We start from the raw sequence: 19,001 nt of genomic DNA, 5'->3' as shown, positions 1-19,001 counted from the left end.
CTTTGAGAGTGTCAGTGTTGGTGCTTGGTCCCTTTGGACTCTGCAGTAAAAGGAAGTGTAAGTGTAAGTGGGAGCGCGGTCGCGCAAAATGGGCTCGACTTTAGCTCGGTCAGATGGAGTGCCAGACCATCTCGGTCACAGAGGTAAACCCAGAAGCTCGGCCGCTCAAGCGGACCAAATATTAACCCGGTCGAGCGGTCTAGCACTCTGTTACCTCGATTCCTACACGAGTTTTGCAAACTTGCAACTTGCTCGATTTTGGTGTTTTTTGGGATCAAAAGAAGACTTGGAGCCCAGTCCGCCCCAGATCCTTGCGTGTTTATCACTGAAGTTGAAGAACAGTAGAGAGAGAAGGGGCAGAGGTGGTCTTTGGGGAGCTACGCCCTAAAACCTATGGCTATCGTGCCCTAAAATGTGAGTATCAAATGAAAAACAATGAAAAGATACGAAGAACTTACCAGTTTGGGGGTGAAGGTCGAATCTTCGAGCACGAAGACAGTCCAGGGCAAGAATGGTTTTTGATAGAGAGGATGGCACATTGGGTCGTCTAGAATGGAAGAGAAGCAGTAAGAAAGAAATGTAAAGGGGCAAGCGACGTGCTTATAGGAGAAAAAAGAACCGCCAAAATTCGAATGTGAAGAGGCGGCGGGGTTGGTTGTACAAGGCCAATGAGCGAAGGACGCGTGTCCCTATTGACGGCGGCGTCAATACTGAAGAGACAAGATGACGAGTTAAAGCGTCGACCGAGCAAGTCAAGAAACCGAGCGTGGGGATTAGCTTAGTCAACGTCTTGCTGATTTAAGTAGGGCGGAGAATCGACCCCGGTTGGATCATGTAATCCCAATCACGCTTGCGCGAACGGAATTAAGGGGCAATTGAGAGGGAGATTTATAATGTGGCTTTGGCCATGGTAGAAGCTGGGCAGAGAGAGGTCCGAGCATGTTTGGGCCGAGCTAACGTGGGTCTGTCCAGAGTTGGCCGAGGTGATTGTCTGTCGGCCCTGGTTTCACGGTTCGCACATTTAGCTCGGCGAGAGAGGCCTTTTGAAAACCGGCCTAACCTGCCTGGAGCTCAGTCGTACCGGAATGCTACTAAGCTCGGTTGTGGTGGAGCTCGGCGAGTGGTGCTGTCAAACTCGTTACGTAGCCCGGTCATATGAGTTCGAGGTGACGCCGCCGGGCTGCCCCGTTCCTGGTAATGTTGTCTGGCGGTTTAGGTAGGTGGTGTTTAGCTGGATTTGCGCTAACGGATGGGAGATCAGCTCCACATGTTAATAAGCGAATAGATGCAGAGGTGAACGCAGAAAGTATATAAGCATGACTGCGCCCCCCATGCTGGGGATGGAACATCATTTGGTGAGAAAAACCTAAACATTCAACTCTCTTCCTCTCTCTCTCTATCTCTGTGAGTGTGCTAATTTGACCATCGGAGGGGTTTTCCGGCAACACACCGTCGGGTAGCTCACCGCCGTTGCGTTCACAGGTTGATCGGATAGAAGCGGAGCTTGGACGAAAGGAGTACGGGCGTTGTCGAATATTTGCTCCCCGTACAAAGTGTTTAATCATGTTATCAAATACACCTAAGAAAATGACTTGTTTCGAATTGAAATTTCAATTGAACTAAATAGTTTATGTTTTTGATTGGTAAGAATTATAATACTGAAAACTTTGATCAGTAAGAATTATTAAATAAAAAACTCTTATTAGTAAGAATTTTTAATTATTTTTTAATAAGATTATTTTTATAAATTCTTATTGATAATAAATTTCTACTCAATTATTTTTATCGGTAAAAAACCTCAGGCATCTAATCTAGTTAAAAATCGAACGGGAGAGAAACCAAATACAATCAGAATCTAATCTAGATTTGGTAAATTAAGCTCCTTCCTCTAACCTTCCGTTTTACTGTGGACCCTTCTCTCTCTCTCTCTCTCTCTCTCTCTCTCTCTCTCTCATGAAACGCAAAAGGTCCATCACACCTTTTACTAGCATCGCAGTTGTGGAATCAGAACCAGAGAACGACAGACTATCGATTCACAAACCCTAATTAAAGAAGCTACTTTTTTCACTCTAGGGTTTTGATTTCTCTACCTCTTTCCAAGCTATTCGTCGTCTTCTATATTCTAATGGAAGCTCTTTCGAGCTCTGTTTTCGTCCCCGTGTTCTCAGAGACACTTCCAGTTCTTCACGTACCTCACTCTTCGATCAGAACTCCAAATAAGCGTACTGGGTCTCTGAAAATCAACCAAGCCTTTCCTAATAGGACGCCGTGGGCTAGTGGGTCTCGCGTTCTCGCGCTTTCCCGTGAAGTATCGGACGAAGGGGAAGAAGAGAGTCTGTTTTTGAATAATGGGTTAGGTTTAATTTCTGAAAAGAATGCGTCTTTGTCTCAGGTACTTATAATCTTCACTCGAATCACTTACTTATGCGGCGTGTTTTGTTTGGTTGCTGAGAAAACGTAGGCAAAGATAGAAATTGAATTCCTTTGAGAGAATTTGATATTAAATTATGCTCAACTATGCTGTCATACTGCTAATTGGGTAATTTGATTATTTTTAATGATTTTCTTGGGTCACAATGTTGGAGAACACTCCAACAAGTGTTAAGAAAATTACTTATGAGTTTCTTGATGTTTTTTCTTTTAATATACAAGCTCAAGAATATAGCCATCTGCACATGTTTTAAATAGTAGAACTAACAATTTTGGATTATGATTCACAAAAGTATGCCAAAGGGAAAATTGTTTGTGACTTTCTTGATGTTTCTTCCTTCATTATGCAAGCTGAAGGATATAGCTATCCACACATGTTTTAAATAGTAAAATTGACAAATTTGGATTACGATTCACAAAAAGTATGCATTTGTGACACCTTCTGGGAGGCTTTTGATAAACCTATGATTCTGCTTTATGAAAATGAATTGTCCTTTTCTTATGATATAGTATGTGAATGGATACTCCAAATGGCTACTTCAGCTTTGTTGTGATGGCCTCTCTCGTATTCTGAAGGATAATTCAGATTACAATCAAAACCGTGAAAAGGATGCAGATGAAACACCAAAGATGGTTCATTCAGATTACAATCAAAACAGTGAAAAGGATGCAGATGAAACACCAAAGATGGAGACGTCTCTTACTGTCTCATATGGAAGTGGAACGGGAGGAGGCACGAGGGCTGGGCTTTTCAGAACTCCCATATCTGGTGGGGTGCAGAGTGCAACTTCGGCTCATGGTTTACCTCGACCTGCCTTAGCAGTGCGCAATCTGATGGAGCAGGTAAGGGGGTTTTATTTCAGCAATTACCTGTTGCATGTGGGATGGGGGAGTACATGTCTTAGAGGATTAATTGGGTTCTTAAGAGGCATGGATACCTCATCATCCAAAAGTAAAAAAAGTAAAATTAAAATAAAGGTATTTCTTTTGTCAGTATACCAATAATTGCTGTCAACCTGATTTTTTTGTCATGTTGAAGCAAGGATTAGTTATTTGGCTAAAGTATACATCTTCAGTCCTTGAATCCAAGCTTGTCTGAGCTGCTAGGTGGGGTTATAATCAACCAACTTTTGAATATATCTGACCTAATTTTTGCAATTTACCATTTTTAATATATTTTCCTTCAAAATTTAATAAAAGGAGGAAGGGTATGGGAATAATGATTGGAAGAAATGCATTCAATGGTTTACAGAGCTGTGCTATTTACTTGAGTAGCAACTCAATTAATAGATTGGCATTCCAACAACTCCAATTAAGAATCTGAGTTTGATAAGCTTAACCATTGGTGCATGCATCATTTACATTTTGGAACATTCTTGAAATATTACCTTACTGTAAATGTATGCAAACTATTTTGAACACTGTCAAATAACTAAATCATCTACCCTTGTCAATATTTTGAACATTTGATTCTATAGTGGATCATCAAATGATGGAATTAATTCCATGTTTATACTTTGCAAATGCATGCTGGCCGGTAAGCATGTTTGGCTCAGTTTTTCTCTTCTGCTTCTGTATGGTAAAAGTGCACATGTTATATATATTTTTTAAAAAGTTGCTTAACTTAATTTGAGGCGGTGTTAGAACGTGATTGGAATTTATGAACCTTTTTGCAAGAATGTATTTCTCTCCATGAAACAATATGAACACTGTTTTTGAAACAATGAGCTTTGAGGCCACGTTAATGGGTTTCATCTACCCTTGTAATATAGTATGCAGGTAGACATGCTTAATTTTATTTTTTTGAGGAGGGAAGTTTCCTTCCACCAATGCTCGTAAACGATATTAATACCCTTACTTTTTGATGTTTTAATTCAAGGCTAGGTTTGCTCATTTGTGTACGGTAATGTCTCGGATGCACCACCGAAGAGAAGGCTACCCATTTGGTTCCCTGGTAGATTTTGCGCCAGATTCAATGGGACGTAAGTCAGTTTAGTTTCAGTATTTGGTTGACCAATTTGTTGTCTTATTATCCTTGGGGAAGTCTAACATGAATATAGAATTTTATTTAGGGTCGGCTAGATAAAACCAAACCAAACCAAACCAAACCAAACTAAACTAAGCTTTAAGTCCCATCAAATGGGGTCGATTACATGAATCCTTATTTTCCACACGGCCCTATCAAAGGCCATTTCGTTAGTCAAATTAAATAGATCCATATCTCTATTTACCACGTTAGCCAACGTTAATCTAGGCTTACCCCTTTCCCTAACACTCCCACCTATCGTTACAGCATCGCATCTCTTCACTACTGCCTCTATTGATTTCCGTTGAATGTGACCAAACCATCTCAATCGATTCTCTCTCAATTTGTCTTCTATCGGTGCTACTCTTATCGATTCCCGAATACACTCATTCTTAATTTTGTCTTGTCTAGTCTTGTCACACATCCACCTAAGTTTCCTCATCTCAGCCATACTCATCTTATCTACATATTATTTCTTGGTTGCCCAACACTCCGTCCCATACAACATTACTGGTCTAATAGCCGTTTTATAGAACTTACCTTTTAATCTAGTGGGTATCCGTTTATCGCACAGTACCCCAAATGTACTTCTCCACTTAAACCATCCCTCCTTAATCCTATAGGCCACATCCGCATCAATCTCCCCCGATGTTGTGATAATCAACCCTAAATAACGAAAATGTTCACTTTTAGGCAGTTCTTGATTCTCAATCTTTACTTCTCCCCTACTTTCATTGTTACGTTACTAAATTTACACTCCATGTACTCTGTTTTAGTTCTGCTTATTCGAAATCCTTTAGATTTAAGAGTTTTTCTCCAAATCTCCAACTTTATATTAACTCATTCGCTAGTCTCATCCACTAGCACAATATTGTCTGCAAAAAGCATACATCATGGCACATCATCCTGAATATTTCTCTTCAACTCATCCATAACTAAAGCAAAAAGATAAGGACTTAAGGTAGATCCTTGGTGTAACTCTACAGTGATAGGAAATTCATTTGTCTCTCCAGCAGACGATCCAATAGTAGTCACCACCCCTTCATACATGTCCCTAATCACATCAATGTAATCTTTTGTCATCCCTTTCTTTTTTAACACCCACCATATTATATTCCGAGACACTCTATCATATGCTTTCTCAAGGTCGATAAACACCATATGAATGTCTCTTTTCTTTTATCTATACTTTTCTATTACTCTTTTCAAAAAATAAATCGCTTCCATTGTTTACCTGCCAGACATAAATCCAAATTGATTCTCTGACACCTCTGTTATATCTCGCAATCGGCGTTCCATCACCTTCTCCCACACTTTCTTTATATGACACATTAGCTTGATTCCTCTATAGTTGTTGCAATTTTGGGCATTTCCTTTATTCTTATAAATTGGCACTAAAATACTCTTCCTCTACTCATCTGGTATGTTCCTAGTCAACAAAATTTTGCTAAACAATTTAGTCAGTCAAGCAACTCCTTTTTACCTAAACGCTTCCAAGTTTCAATAAGGATATCATCGGGTCCTAAAACCTTATTTGATTTCATCTTCTTAAGTGCAATCTCCACTTCAAAATTCCTAATCCTACGATAGAACCTATAGTCTTGGTTTATTGTATTGTTAGCTATTTCTTCCCCTATTGTCATACCTCCATGTTCCTCATTTAATTGTTTCTGAAAGTAGTTCTTCAATCTTTCTTTAATCTCTTAATCCTTCACCAATACCTTAAAATCCTCACTCTTAATGCACTTAACTTGATTAAAATCTCTTCTTCTTGTATCTTAGCAAATTTGTATACCCTCTTCTCTCCCTCCTTACTATCTAGTCTAGTGTATAAATCATCATAAGCTTTCAACTTAGCCTCTCTCACCACTTTTTTGATCTCCTTATTAGCTAATCTATAGCTCTTAAGGTTTTTCTCAGTTTTATCCTTCTGTCACTTTTTAAAGCACTCTTTTTTTGCCTTAACTACCGCTTGAACCTCTTTCTTCCACTACCAAGTTTCCCTAGAGCTGGGTCCCGTCCCTTTCAACTCTCCTAGCACTTCCCTTGAGATTCTCCTCATACAATTGGCCATTGAGTTTCACATAGTGTTAACATCATCCTCCAAGTCCCAAGTATCTTCCTTATTCATTCTATTCTTAAATATTTCTAGTTTATACCCTTTTAGGTCCCATTATCTCATCCTATGACGCTCACCATCCTTTCTAGCTTGGTTATGCTTTTCTCTTTCTACAAATCTGAATTATTTTATTTTTTTGACTTGGGGTATAGTTTAGCCTGTTGTTCTATGCATTGTTAGCCTTAGCGGAGGATTGTAGTGTTTATATGCCGAGCTGAATAGTACTTTTTTGGGCTTCTAGTTGGCTGTTCAGTAAAAGTGCACCTGGGCTCTTGCTAAGTTGCTACCCATAAAAATTATTATTTACTCCATTGCCAAAGCTTGTGAGCTTTATGAGTTAATCAAACTGTTTCCTAGACTTGGCTCCTATACATATTGAGCCTAAAATATTGTTGGAACTTGGCTCATTTTCCTTGCAAGTCGGAGCTAGATGAGCCAAAACCAAGTCAAGATCAAGTCGAACTTGACTAACTCTGCTTGTTTTGCACACCTAGCTGAGGTGTTGTTCCCTCATTTTTGACATTTTACAAGCAAGTCATAAATAGACTGTACTTGTGCCAAATGGAACTGTCACTACTCTCCCTGTTTTTGTTTGATATAATTGAGTGTGATATTTTGCTTCCAGATCCAATATTTTCATTTTCACCATTGGCTATTCACACGCGAAATTTGTTAGCTGACCCAAGATGCACACTTGTAGTGCAGGTTAGTGCTTTTATTTTTACATTCAATATTTGTTTAGTAGTTCTCCATTTATGGATTGTATTGACATTTACGCTTCTTCATAGATACCCGGATGGAGTGGCCTATCAAATGCAAGGGTAACAATATTCGGTGATGTCTTCCCTCTTCCAGAACATCAGCAGGTGTCTGCCTGACTTGATAAATTTATGTGGAATTATGGTTTGTTCTTGATAGTAATTACGCATCCTTGTTTTCGTTTTCTGGCCATGCATGATGGCGGGAAACATTTTTTGAAAATGAAAGGAACAAAAAACTGGGGGACCCCCTTATGAATTAACCTTTATGATCATGTTAGTAATTTCTTGAAGCTTTGTTTCTGTGTTTTTTTTATTTTTTGTCCACCTAGAATAACATGAAGAATTAATGCTTGAGTAGCTTCAATTTTCAAATTTGATGATTTGGAATATCTTTTGTTCACAAGACCAATTGAATCATTGGACCATTCTTTGGCGCCACATAAAATCATTGCATGTGGGAAGACAAGAAATTTAAGAATAGACATTCATGTTTTCCAATTGTCTACATTTACTATTATGCATTAGTGATGATATATATTTTTTATGATTGATTTGATTATTTCTGATTGTGTATTGCCAGGAATGGGCTCATAAGCAGTACATAGCCAAACATCAACAAGGGCCTTCTCAACAATGGGGGAACTTCTACTACTTTAGGATGCAGAATATAAGGTGTGTTTTCTAAACCTGGAGTGTGATCAAGCTACACCTATCATTTTAAAATTCATTTTTAATGCTCTTATATATCAGGTTAGTCCTACCATTTTTTTAATAAATAATTTCCACTTCGTTGTTGTGTATCTATGGTGATAGAATCAGTAACTAGCAAATTGTTAGCACGGAGTTTATGTATTTTTTTTTTTTGTTTCCTATTTGGTGCCATCAGTGACATATATTTCATTGGAGGCTTTGGCACTGTTGCTTGGGTTGATGTCAAGGAATACGAGGCTCTTCAACCTGATAAAATCGCGGTGGATGGTGGTGAGCAGAATTTGAAGGTGGGCTTCTTGAATTATGATTACATATAATTCTAGAGTGCAATCATCTTAAAATTGGTGTTTTGTGTGGCATATACATTTGAAGATTGCAAATATTTGGAAGAAGTAATGCATTCATGCACGAGCAATGTCCATTCACATTGTCACTTGGGTTTTTGAATTTTCCCAATTTGTAGGAGCTCAATGCTATCTTTTCAAAGCCCCTGAAAGGGCTTTTGTCCGCTGAAATTGAAGTAGATGACGCTGCTCTTATATCAATAGACAGCAAGGGAACTGATATTCGTGTTCGGCAAGGCGCACAAGTATTATTCCTATCTTGAAGAAGTTCAATAAATATTTGCATTTTTTAAAAAAACTGTTTCTTTGCTTATGTTTTCATATTTCTCTTTATATTTTTATATGTAGTTCAACATACAGAGGTTATCATTTGAAGAGGGGAATGCAGTAGAAACTCTAGAGGAAGCCAAGGCGGCACTTTGGAAACTAATACACAAAGGTCGAGTTTAAAATTTGTTGAAATAGGGATTGCATTGCTCACTAACTCTTTTTTGTGTGCTTATTTTTGAGAGGCATAAATTGAGTTTGTATCTTTTTTCTTCTCTCACTAATTTCCCCTTTGCAGACTTGTTAAGTTCGTATTAGTATAAGCATTGATTAATGAGATCTATAATTTGTCTGAAATCATTGATCGTGCCATTTGCCATAATACTTTTTTTCTGGTGCTTGATGTTACTTTGTTGCATGAAATTTCTCTATGATTGTCGACTCTCGGTTTTGCAAGTGCTTTCTTGAAAATTTTTACTCTTTTCATTTCTGTGTAATAGACTTGTGGTTTGTTGCTTGTGTGCTTGTGTTGTTGGGCATGCCATTCGGCCCAAGTGATCCCAACCTCCTCCATTCAGGGCCACGAAATGTTAGCGATCCGTGACAGTGTATGTGTATGGAACCAAGGACATATTTCATGTTTGGATATTGAAAGAGGCATGTCGTATTTGGACCCAACACGTTTACTCGTGGTTTTACCCACTAATCTAAACGTAAACATTTTTATTCTCTTCCTCTTTTCCTTTTTAGGTAATTGTCGAAGTTGTTGAATTTGCCATTTGTGAAGTTGGGGTTGGGGTTGGGGTGGCGCGGTTTGGATTGTTTGATTGTAGTTTAGAAGTCAATTTATTAGTTAAAGAAGTTTGAAAGTCCGGTTGACAAATTTATTTTGTTAAAAAGTTTAGGGATGGTTTGGGGTGATCTAAATAAGTATATTTTTTGACTTTTTATGAAATATGAGTTGGGTTTGAAGTGATGTGGTGGAAAGGTGACGTGACTTAAATAAGATGATGTGACTTATATAGGATAGTGATTTTTTAATTTTTTGTTTTTTTTAGGGTACCCCAAACAATGTCTTAGTATAGTCACTTTTAAAAGTTAAAAAGAAAAAAAGAAAAGGAATGCGTCAAATAAATTAGTGTTTTTAACATTATTTTTTTGTAAATTTATTTTTAGTTAATAAATTAATATTTTAATTAACTTTTGAATAAAATTGTGCTATTTTTTTTTTTTGTTTTTTGAGAACTAAATAAAGTTGTGCTTGTCTTCCTAATCTTGACTGGATCAAAATCATATACTAGTTGTAGATATTCCTTTCTCAAAGTCAATTATTTGGAGTAAATAATGTAGACTTATACAACAGGTTTGTTTTCATCCCGGTGATGTGGACACATTATCTTATTGATTTTTTTCTTTTGAGGACCATTATCTTATTGATAAATGCATATTTTTGTTACCAATTTTAGATTGACCAACTTTGGATTTTGGTGAGAGGTTATAGAGAAATTTTAAGTGCATCAAATATGTAGTATTTTAGAAAGTTGGTAAAAAATTAATTTTTTAGCTTTTTTAATTTATTTTGTCTTTTTGTAAATAAAAAATGTGAGAAGTGATATAACTCAAAATAGATAAAAAGTTAAAAATTGACTTTTTTTTGTCTTCCCAAAAGACCCCTACATATATATAGGGTATGGCTTCTGTCCAGCCTGGGATCGAATTGGATCGTGCTGTTGGGCCCGTGGAGGCTCACCACGAGTTTCATTTTGATAATCTGAACCGTTCAATGTGTAAAACTCGTCGAGTACTATATGCCTATAAAAAATCACGTTGATCGGATATCGATAGCTATATGATCAAATTACTTTCGTATTAAAAAAATTGGACGGTGAACAAATTAACGGTTGACAAAAAACTGTTTTGATCACATAGCTATCGATATTCGATCAACGTGATTTTTTACAGGCATATATTACTCGGCGATTTCTACATATTGAACGGTTCAGATTATCAAAACGGAACCCGTGATGGCCCCCATAGACCCAACAGTACGGTCTAATGCAATCTCGAACTGGACAGAAGCCATACCCATATATATACTATTATATAGAATTAGATGTCACCTTTTTTGGGGTTTGTTTCATGCAGAGGTTGCATATAGTATTTTTTATTATTATTATTTATTTTGGAGAGTTTGTGAGTGTTAGATAATGTTTTTGTTAGGTTGTTTTGGAAAGTTAATTAAAAGTTAGGTTCTTTGATTTTTATTGATTCTTTTTCTTTTTAAATGTATAAAAAAGTAGAGAAGAAATGCGATCCAAAATATGTTAAAATTTGACTTTTAACTTTTAGTCAAGTTTTCAAATTGAGTAAAAATAATTTAAATAGTTTTTTTTTTTAAAAAGTGAAGGAATATGTGTTTTTAACTTTTTCTTTTTAATTATTAATTATTAATTTGATTAAAAAAAAAAAGGCACTAAACATGCCCTTAGTTGGAGGGAAGAATTTTTTTTTTTTTTTAGTTTTTAATTTTTAATTTTTTTCAAGTGGCTACTTGGGTGCTTTAGAGACAATCGGAGGTGTAGATAGTGAAGTCAATTGGCCTTATCAACAAGAGGATTTGGTGGAGCTTTTCATATGTCTTTTCATTGCTTGGAGGAATTCCATGTCAACTTGGTCTCCAACTCTTTTATTTGGTGGTGTCTTTACTTTTTAAAATTAAAAGCGAATAATCACAAAGTGTGTAACTTAAAAGTATTCTTAGCCTCCGTTTGAGAAGTAGGTTAATTTTTTAACTTTTTAGTTTTTTGGCTATTTTAGTCTGGGCTATTTTAGCCTGGTTTGGGAAGGACTTTTTGACTTTTTGATTTTTTGACTTTTTTTGTGAGAGAGGATTGTAATGATTATGAGTTGAATTTGATGTTTTGTTTTTTTTTTGACTAAAATAGCATATTTTGTTTTTTTTGGCTATTTTAGCCCCAAACCAAGTTCCCAAACAAATAATTAACTTTTCGTTTTAAAAAAATTAAAAAAAGTTGTGAGCATGACATGATAAGTATAAATATAGATAAGACCAATTTTATTTCATCCAATTAATTAAGATAAGTAAAGTGCTAAATAAGTTAGTTTTTTTTAATTATTATGAAAAGATATATAAAAATAAAAAGGTGATATAACTTAAATAAATTAAAAAGTCAATAAATTAATTTATAAGTCACTTTCTAAAAAAGACTAAATGAATATTACATCAATATTGGAGTTACTTAATTGAGGAGTATTTGAATAATTACTCTATCAAAATATTGTTGACACGTACTGTATATCTTTTAATAACAACTTATTACATGCGATGATAAATTTTATTATCTAAATGTAACTAGGAAATTCAATACAATTAAATAAATACCGCATCTAAGTGAGTTTTATTATGTAGATATAATGGTTTATTAGGTTACGTTTTCAGTTTTCTGTTTATATTTATAAAAATTTAAAAAATTCAAATAAAAACTTGTTTGGTAAATTTTTTATTTATAAATCAGTGGTCTCAATTTATAAATTTGGCCAAAAAATGTAAACTCAAAAAATGTGTTTCCATTTCAAGTTTTCAATTTTTTTTTTTTTACCACCCAACACTAGCCACCACCCGCCACCATTTTCCACCACCATCTTCCGCCACCACCACCACCTGCCACCACCACTCACCTACCACCACCACCCACCACCCGCCTGTCACCCACCACCCACCACTAGCCACCACCCACCTGCCACCTACTCACCGCCACCACCCACCCCTCACCACCACCACCACCTACCACTCACCTGCCATCCACCCGCCACTACCATCTACCACCCGCCACCACCACCACTACCACCCGCCACCTATCCGCCACTACCACTCACCACTACCTGCCACCACCATCCACCACCCGCCACCACCAGCCATCCACCACCACCACCCACCTGCCACCCACCCGCCATAACCCACTCGCTACCACCCACCACCCGCCACCGTCACCCACTCACCCACTCACCCACTACCACCACCACCACCACCGGCCATCCACCACCCACCTGCCACCATCACCCACCACCCGCCACCACCACTACCACCACCCACTCGTTACCACACATCACCCGCCACCGTCACCCACCCATCCACCACCACCCGACATCTGCCACCCACCTGCCACCACCACTCCCCACCCGCCACCACCACCACCCACTCGCCACCACCCGCCATCCGCCACCCACCATCCACCCGCCACCACCACCCGTCACCACCCACTCGCTACCACCCGTCATTGTCACCCACCCACCCACCACCCACTGTCACCACTTTCCACCACCGTCTTCTGCCGCCAATTGTCACCACTTGTCATTTCTCACTCTTTTTATATTTTTAATTTTTTTTAAACATTTTGTCAATTATCAAACGCGTTTGTAGTTTACATTTTTCTAAAAATAAACAAAAATCAGTTTATAAAATTTTTGTAAATATAAATTGAAAACGTAAACGCTACCAAACAGACCTAGATAATGAAACTATACTAATAGCATTGTAGGTAAGGGTGAGTATGGTTCATATTGGTATGGTTAAGTTGTAAATCAAGACTAATTTATTAACTAAGGTTCCATCAAATTTGGAGCCAATCTACGTTTTCAAACAGACCCTAGATAATGAAACTGTGTGGGTGATTTTCCGACCACACTGCCCGCTTAGTAACCAGCTGGAGAGCACTGGCAGAATAGATGGCACCTGACGGACCTGCAACAGAAATATAAGAATCCCGCGGTGGTTTCGACCACCCGGGGGCACTCCGACGATCAAGTCAGTATATCTCTCAAAGATAAATCAACTACTAAACTCACAAGCTTGAGTATTAAAAGCATACCTTAGACCCATGGGGGTGCCTCTCTTTTATAGCCAATCCAATCCTAGTCCCAAAAGGAGCCTGGCCCTAATGGACTTAGGATTACTGCTAATCTGGGACTCCCAGTGGGATTAGGATAAACTCTCTAAGAGTCTTATCTTTGCCCAAACTGGAGTCTTCTCCCAATCTAGGACTCTTGTCCATATCCAAGTTGAGTTCCCTCTTCATTCTAGGACTCTTGTCCCTTATCCGCTTATCTCGGATTCCGATATCTTCGGAGGCAACCTCGGCCTAGCCGAGATCACCTCGGCGTCACGATCAGGACACGTGGCACCTCGGCTGACACATCGGCGTCACCTTGCCACGTGTTGGTACTCAGAAAATATATCCCCACAACTGCCCCCTAGGTTCTATTACCTCGGCATTCTGAGGTGATGGAACCTACACTGTTCGTTCATCTGTGCCCTTCTGTCCGAGATCAAACTTGCCGTCTTCAAAGTTCCTTGGACTTTACTGTCCACTGGTGTCAAGAATCAAGTTTCATGTTTTCCAAACTGCTTGAAATCGTACCTCCTAGCCGAGGTTCTGGTTCCATTAATTCGTAAACTCCAAGAGCTTCGCAACTGTTCTACTCACACTCTCTGGTGATTTCCAGTCATCTATTTGACTCCAGCGATTTTCATATCGGCGCTCATTTTACTTTGTAGGTTCATAAACTCTTTACTTGCTATTAAGTTCAATCTTTTATAACTCTTCTGAATCTGTTTACTTTGAATCTGTTTATTTGCTCTCTGTTGTCTTCTGTTCTCGTCTGTTTTTTGATTTCTTATTGCTAAAATGCCTGGAACTGTTCTTTGTCATATCCGTTTTCTGTTGCTAGCATGATGTCTGGTTCATTACTTTCTTGTTCTTCACATACTTACTTAGTACCTGTGCACTTGGCTTTATTCTTTGAAATTTGTCATCTTCTTGACTTCTGTTTTTCTCTTTTTCATTTAATCCTCTGGCTTCTTCGCTTTCTAGCTCTTTTGCTTGAATCCGCCATTTGTTCCAAGCTTTCAAGCTTCTGCAACTATCTTCGTTTCTCTCCTCTGGTGAAGCTTTACGTCATTCTGTCATTGTCGTCAGACTTCGGCAATTCTCATTCCGGCTTCCCTCTTTCTGGTAAGCCACTGATCCTCCTGGTTTATTTCTTGTTGCTTTCCAAGAAGCTCTGCTTTATTGTTAATCACCATTGCTTGTTTTACCTGTTATTTCCAAATCATCTTCTTAAATACACACTGTTCACATATCTGTTGATTTCTGCCACTGTTCTTGGCTTGACACACCTGTACAATCTTTTTGTCTTGATTTCCTGATAGCTTCATCACCATTCTTGATTACGAATTACATTCTTATTTCTATTTTCTGTGTCTTTTTCCAGATTCTTGCTTTCAATCCTTGCCTTCAAACTCCGAGGTGCCAATCGCCGAGAAAAGCCTTGATCAAACTCTTCAGGAGATTGATGCTGAGCTCGTGGCTGAGTAGGCTGCTAAGAAGTTCTTTCCAACTGTCTTCTGGGGGTGAGACACAACCTACTGCTGATGCCAAGTAGTTTGCTTCCTTCTTGAAATTGATGCCGAGGTAGCGGTAGAGAAGCTCCTCCAACTGACTGCCGAGGTTGAACCATTGTCGTCCGTCGAAATAAATTAGTCCGACGTTCTTGCTTTCAGTCCCTAGTTCTTAGGGTCTTCATTTTTGTACTTGCCAACTTTCTCAGCTCTTAACAAGCTAGTTGGTCATCTCGGTTGATCATATCTTGGAAACGTCTTTCAGTGTTATCTCGGCTATACCAAACTTGTAAATTGCTACAAATTTCAACAAGTGGTAGACTTCATAATCTTCGGTTAACTCATTTTGTAATTTGCTCAAAAATTTCAACAAGTGTTAACATTCCTTGCTTCTTAATTATCATTTCTTCCCCCTACACCTTCTCCCTGGCCCCTAATGTGAACGCAAGTTGTACTTAGGATCACATTAGGGAAGTGGGCTTCATGCTGTAGTCACAGACCTGATGTGTTCTTCTTTCGCTGATGTACTAAAACTTCTGGTATTTAATTCACCCCCTTTAGACCCTCTTTCTCTTGGCCTTTGCAAACTATCATCGCTATTTCTTGAAGCATTTATTCCTTTTCACAATTCTGGTCACTTCTTCTGGTGTGTACTTAGTGGTTCTGTTCTAATCAAAACGACGTTTGACTCCGGCAAATCTTTTGTCGACATTTAACTTTGTGCACTCTTTAACTTGTAAATTCTCTCAGAATTTCAACAAGTGTAAAACATTATTTCGGTTTAACCTTGGTTAAGTATCATCTCAATTTAACTTCAGTTAAACATCACCTCAGTTTAACTTCGGTTAAACATCATCTCGGCTTAACTTCGGTTAAGCATCACTTTAGTTTAACTTCGGTTAAACATCATTTGGGCTTAACTTCGGTTAAGCATCACCTTAGTTTTTGAAGTTTTTTCTTTTTTTGTCGCTTGTACTCCTATACCTTTTTGTTCTTTAGATAATGTAAGCTCTGCATATGGCCGATGTGCCTCCTTGTTCTTGAATGTCTAATTCAACTTTCCTTCTCTGAATGAAGCGCTCTTCGTCGCCCTCCTGGACGAGGATTTTCTTCAGTGTCTCTTCACTCTTTTTGGCTGGCTCCTTGCCGACATAATCTAGGACCTCTATGTCCTCGTCTTCAATCTCTGTCTTCCCTGGTTCCTGAATGTTTACAGGTAGTTTTCATTGCTGCCATGGAGCAATTCTTTGCATGCAATTGGTCTCTTCTGACTTCTTCAATCCCATGTTCTGTGGGGAATCGCAATAGTTGATGCAACGTTGAGGGAACTACCCCCATTGTATGCAACCATGGCCTTCCCAAGATGATATTGTATGGTGAGGGCGTGTTAATCATCATGAATTCTGTCTTGATCTTCTTCTAACTGCTCTTGCAAGATTCTATACTTAGAATATTGTGCATGCCTTTCATACTTTGCCTCCTTTGTGCAATCTTCTCGGGGTTACATACCTCGGGTATAATAGCTACAAAACTTTTACTTCGGCAAGATACTGACCTGCAAACTTTTCATAAATTCTAACAAGTGTGAAACATATACTACTCAATGTTAACTTTGCAAACTTTTTCTCAAGTTTCAACAAGTGTTTAAACGGTGATCTCAGTCTAGCCTACTTGTAAATTGCTACAAATTTCAACAAGGATTAACATAACAAGTGTTAAATAATAATCTATTTGTAAATTGCTACGAATTTCAACAAGTGTTTAAACAATATACTTAGCTTTTACCTCAACCTGTAAATTGCTGCAAATTTCAACAGATGATCACATGTCGGCTTAACATTATCTTGTAAATTGCTACAAATTTCAACAAGTGTTAAGCATCTTCTCTGGTTTAACCAACTTGTAGATTGCTACAAGTGTGCAGACTATAACCTCGGCTTCACTTCGACTTGTAAATTGCTACAAATTTCAACAAGTGAAGAGAAACAGTAATCTCGGCTTAACTCCAACTTGTAAATTGCTACAAATTTCAACAAGTGAAGATAAGGAATCAGCTTAACTCCAACTTGTAAATTGCTACAAATTTCAACAAGTGAAGATAAGGAATCAGCTTAATTCCAACTTGTAAATTGCTACAAATTTCAACAAGTGAATTAAGGAATCAGCTTGACTCCAACTTGTAAATTGCTACAAATTTCAACAAGTTAAGACAAGGAATCAGCTTGACTCCAACTTGTAAATTGCTACAAATTTCAACAAGTGGAGACAAGGAATCATCTCGGCTTAATTTCAATTAAGCATCATCTCGGCTTAACTTCGGTTAAGCATCATCTCGGCTTAACTTCGGTTAAGCATCGTCTCGGCTTAACTTCGGTTAAGCATCGTCTCGGTTTAACTTCGGTTAAACATCATCTTCGGCTTAACTTCGGTTAAGCATTATCTCGGCTTAACTTCGGTTAAGCATCGTCTCGGTTTAACTTCGGTAAAACATCATCTGGGCTTAACTTCGGTTAAGCATTATCTCGGCTTAACTTCAGTTAAGTATCATATCGGCTTAACTTCGGCTAAGCATCATATTGGTTTAACCACCTTGTAAATTGCTACAAATTTCAACAAGTGGTAACCGCATTCCTCTTGGGTTCTCATCATGTAGCTTCGACCTTGTCGCCGAGGTTGAATTCAATCCGAGGTTGTCGGCCTTGGTTTCTCTATTGATCTTACTTGGCTCCAACCTGAGTTTGATTTTCAGCCTCGCATCGGCGAGCCGTTTCTCTTTTCTTGTTCTGATGCCTTTGTTCCTGGCATGTCTTCCTCGGCCCTAGCATACTTCTCAATTCTGGCCAACTTTAGTCTGATCTTGTGTGTTTCCTTTTTATCTTCTGGGATTTGAGATCTGCTCATTGTGCTCTTCTCTTCTCGGACTCAGGTCCTGAGATCTTATCTTCTGGAATCTTGGATCTACTCACTCAGGTTGAGCTCTTCTTTTCTCGGACCTACTCATCTAGGCCGAGATCATGTCTTCTGGGATCTGGGATCCGGGATTTGCTCACTCAGGTTGAGCTCTTCTATACTTGAATGTTATCTTCTTGGGAGCGCTCATGCCCCTTGTCTTTGCATCCCTTCTAAAAGGGTCTTTGTTCCTCCGCAGGTATCTATCCTTTCATACCTGGAGGTCGTCTTCGTTGCTTCGATCTGTTGTCTTTGGTGCGTCACCTTCCTGGCCGGCTTCTTTCACTCCGTGACTCTGGTCACGAGTGTCTGTGTTGCTATTGTCCCCTTCAACGTCGAAATCAATAGGTCTTCCACTCCCAGCAGGAGCGTAGTCTCTAATCTAGTCATTCTGTTCGTCATTGGCCATCTATTCTTCTTTCCTTCCCACAGACGGCGCCAAATTGTGTGGGTGATTTTCCGACCACACTGCCCGCTTAGTAACCAGCTGGAGAGCACTGGCAGAATAGATGGCACCTGACGGACCTGCAACAGAAATATAAGAATCCCGCGGTGGTTTCGACCACCCGGGGGCACTCCGACGATCAAGTCAGTATATCTCTCAAAGATAAATCAACTACTAAACTCACAAGCTTGAGTATTAAAAGCATACCTTAGACCCATGGGGGTGCCTCTCTTTTATAGCCAATCCAATCCTAGTCCCAATAGGAGCCTGGCCCTAATGGACTTAGGATTACTGCTAATCTGGGACTCCCAGTGGGATTAGGATAAACTCTCTAAGAGTCTTATCTTTGCCCAAACTGGAGTCTTCTCCCAATCTAGGACTCTTGTCCATATCCAAGTTGAGTTCCCTCTTCATTCTAGGACTCTTGTCCCTTATCCGCTTATCTCGGATTCCGATATCTTCGGAGGCAACCTCGGCCTAGCCGAGATCACCTCGGCGTCACGATCAGGACACGTGGCACCTCGGCTGACA

At 38.8% G+C, this 19,001-nt stretch overlaps 1 protein-coding gene across 3 annotated transcripts; it reads left to right on the top strand.

The window, feature by feature from the left end:
- The first annotated feature begins 1,808 nt into the window (after positions 1-1,808).
- On the top strand, positions 1,809-9,015 carry LOC114274332 (Pyridoxamine 5'-phosphate oxidase family protein). Of its 3 annotated transcripts, none has more exons than XM_028216241.2 (9): positions 1,809-2,392; positions 2,941-3,273; positions 4,310-4,412; positions 7,201-7,280; positions 7,364-7,441; positions 7,917-8,008; positions 8,223-8,334; positions 8,511-8,636; positions 8,740-9,015. In XM_028216241.2, the coding sequence occupies exons 1-9, from the start codon at positions 2,126-2,128 to the stop codon at positions 8,839-8,841; spliced, it is 1,293 nt and encodes a 430-aa protein (XP_028072042.2). In that variant the 5' UTR covers positions 1,809-2,125; the 3' UTR covers positions 8,842-9,015. The 3 variants fall into 3 exon arrangements, with proteins under 3 accessions (XP_028072042.2, XP_082766442.1, XP_082766441.1); XM_082910316.1 differs by having other exon boundaries at positions 1,841-2,392; positions 3,007-3,273; XM_082910315.1 differs by having other exon boundaries at positions 1,883-2,392; positions 2,974-3,273.
- Positions 9,016-19,001: the final 9,986 nt, after the last annotated feature.

This window comes from Camellia sinensis, chromosome 15 (genome assembly GCF_055761805.1).
Source record: "Camellia sinensis isolate YWXY chromosome 15, ASM5576180v1, whole genome shotgun sequence".
NCBI lineage: Eukaryota > Viridiplantae > Streptophyta > Magnoliopsida > Ericales > Theaceae > Camellia > Camellia sinensis.
Note: the sequence above shows the minus strand (reverse complement) of the source record. Positions and strands in the feature narration are given on the sequence as shown.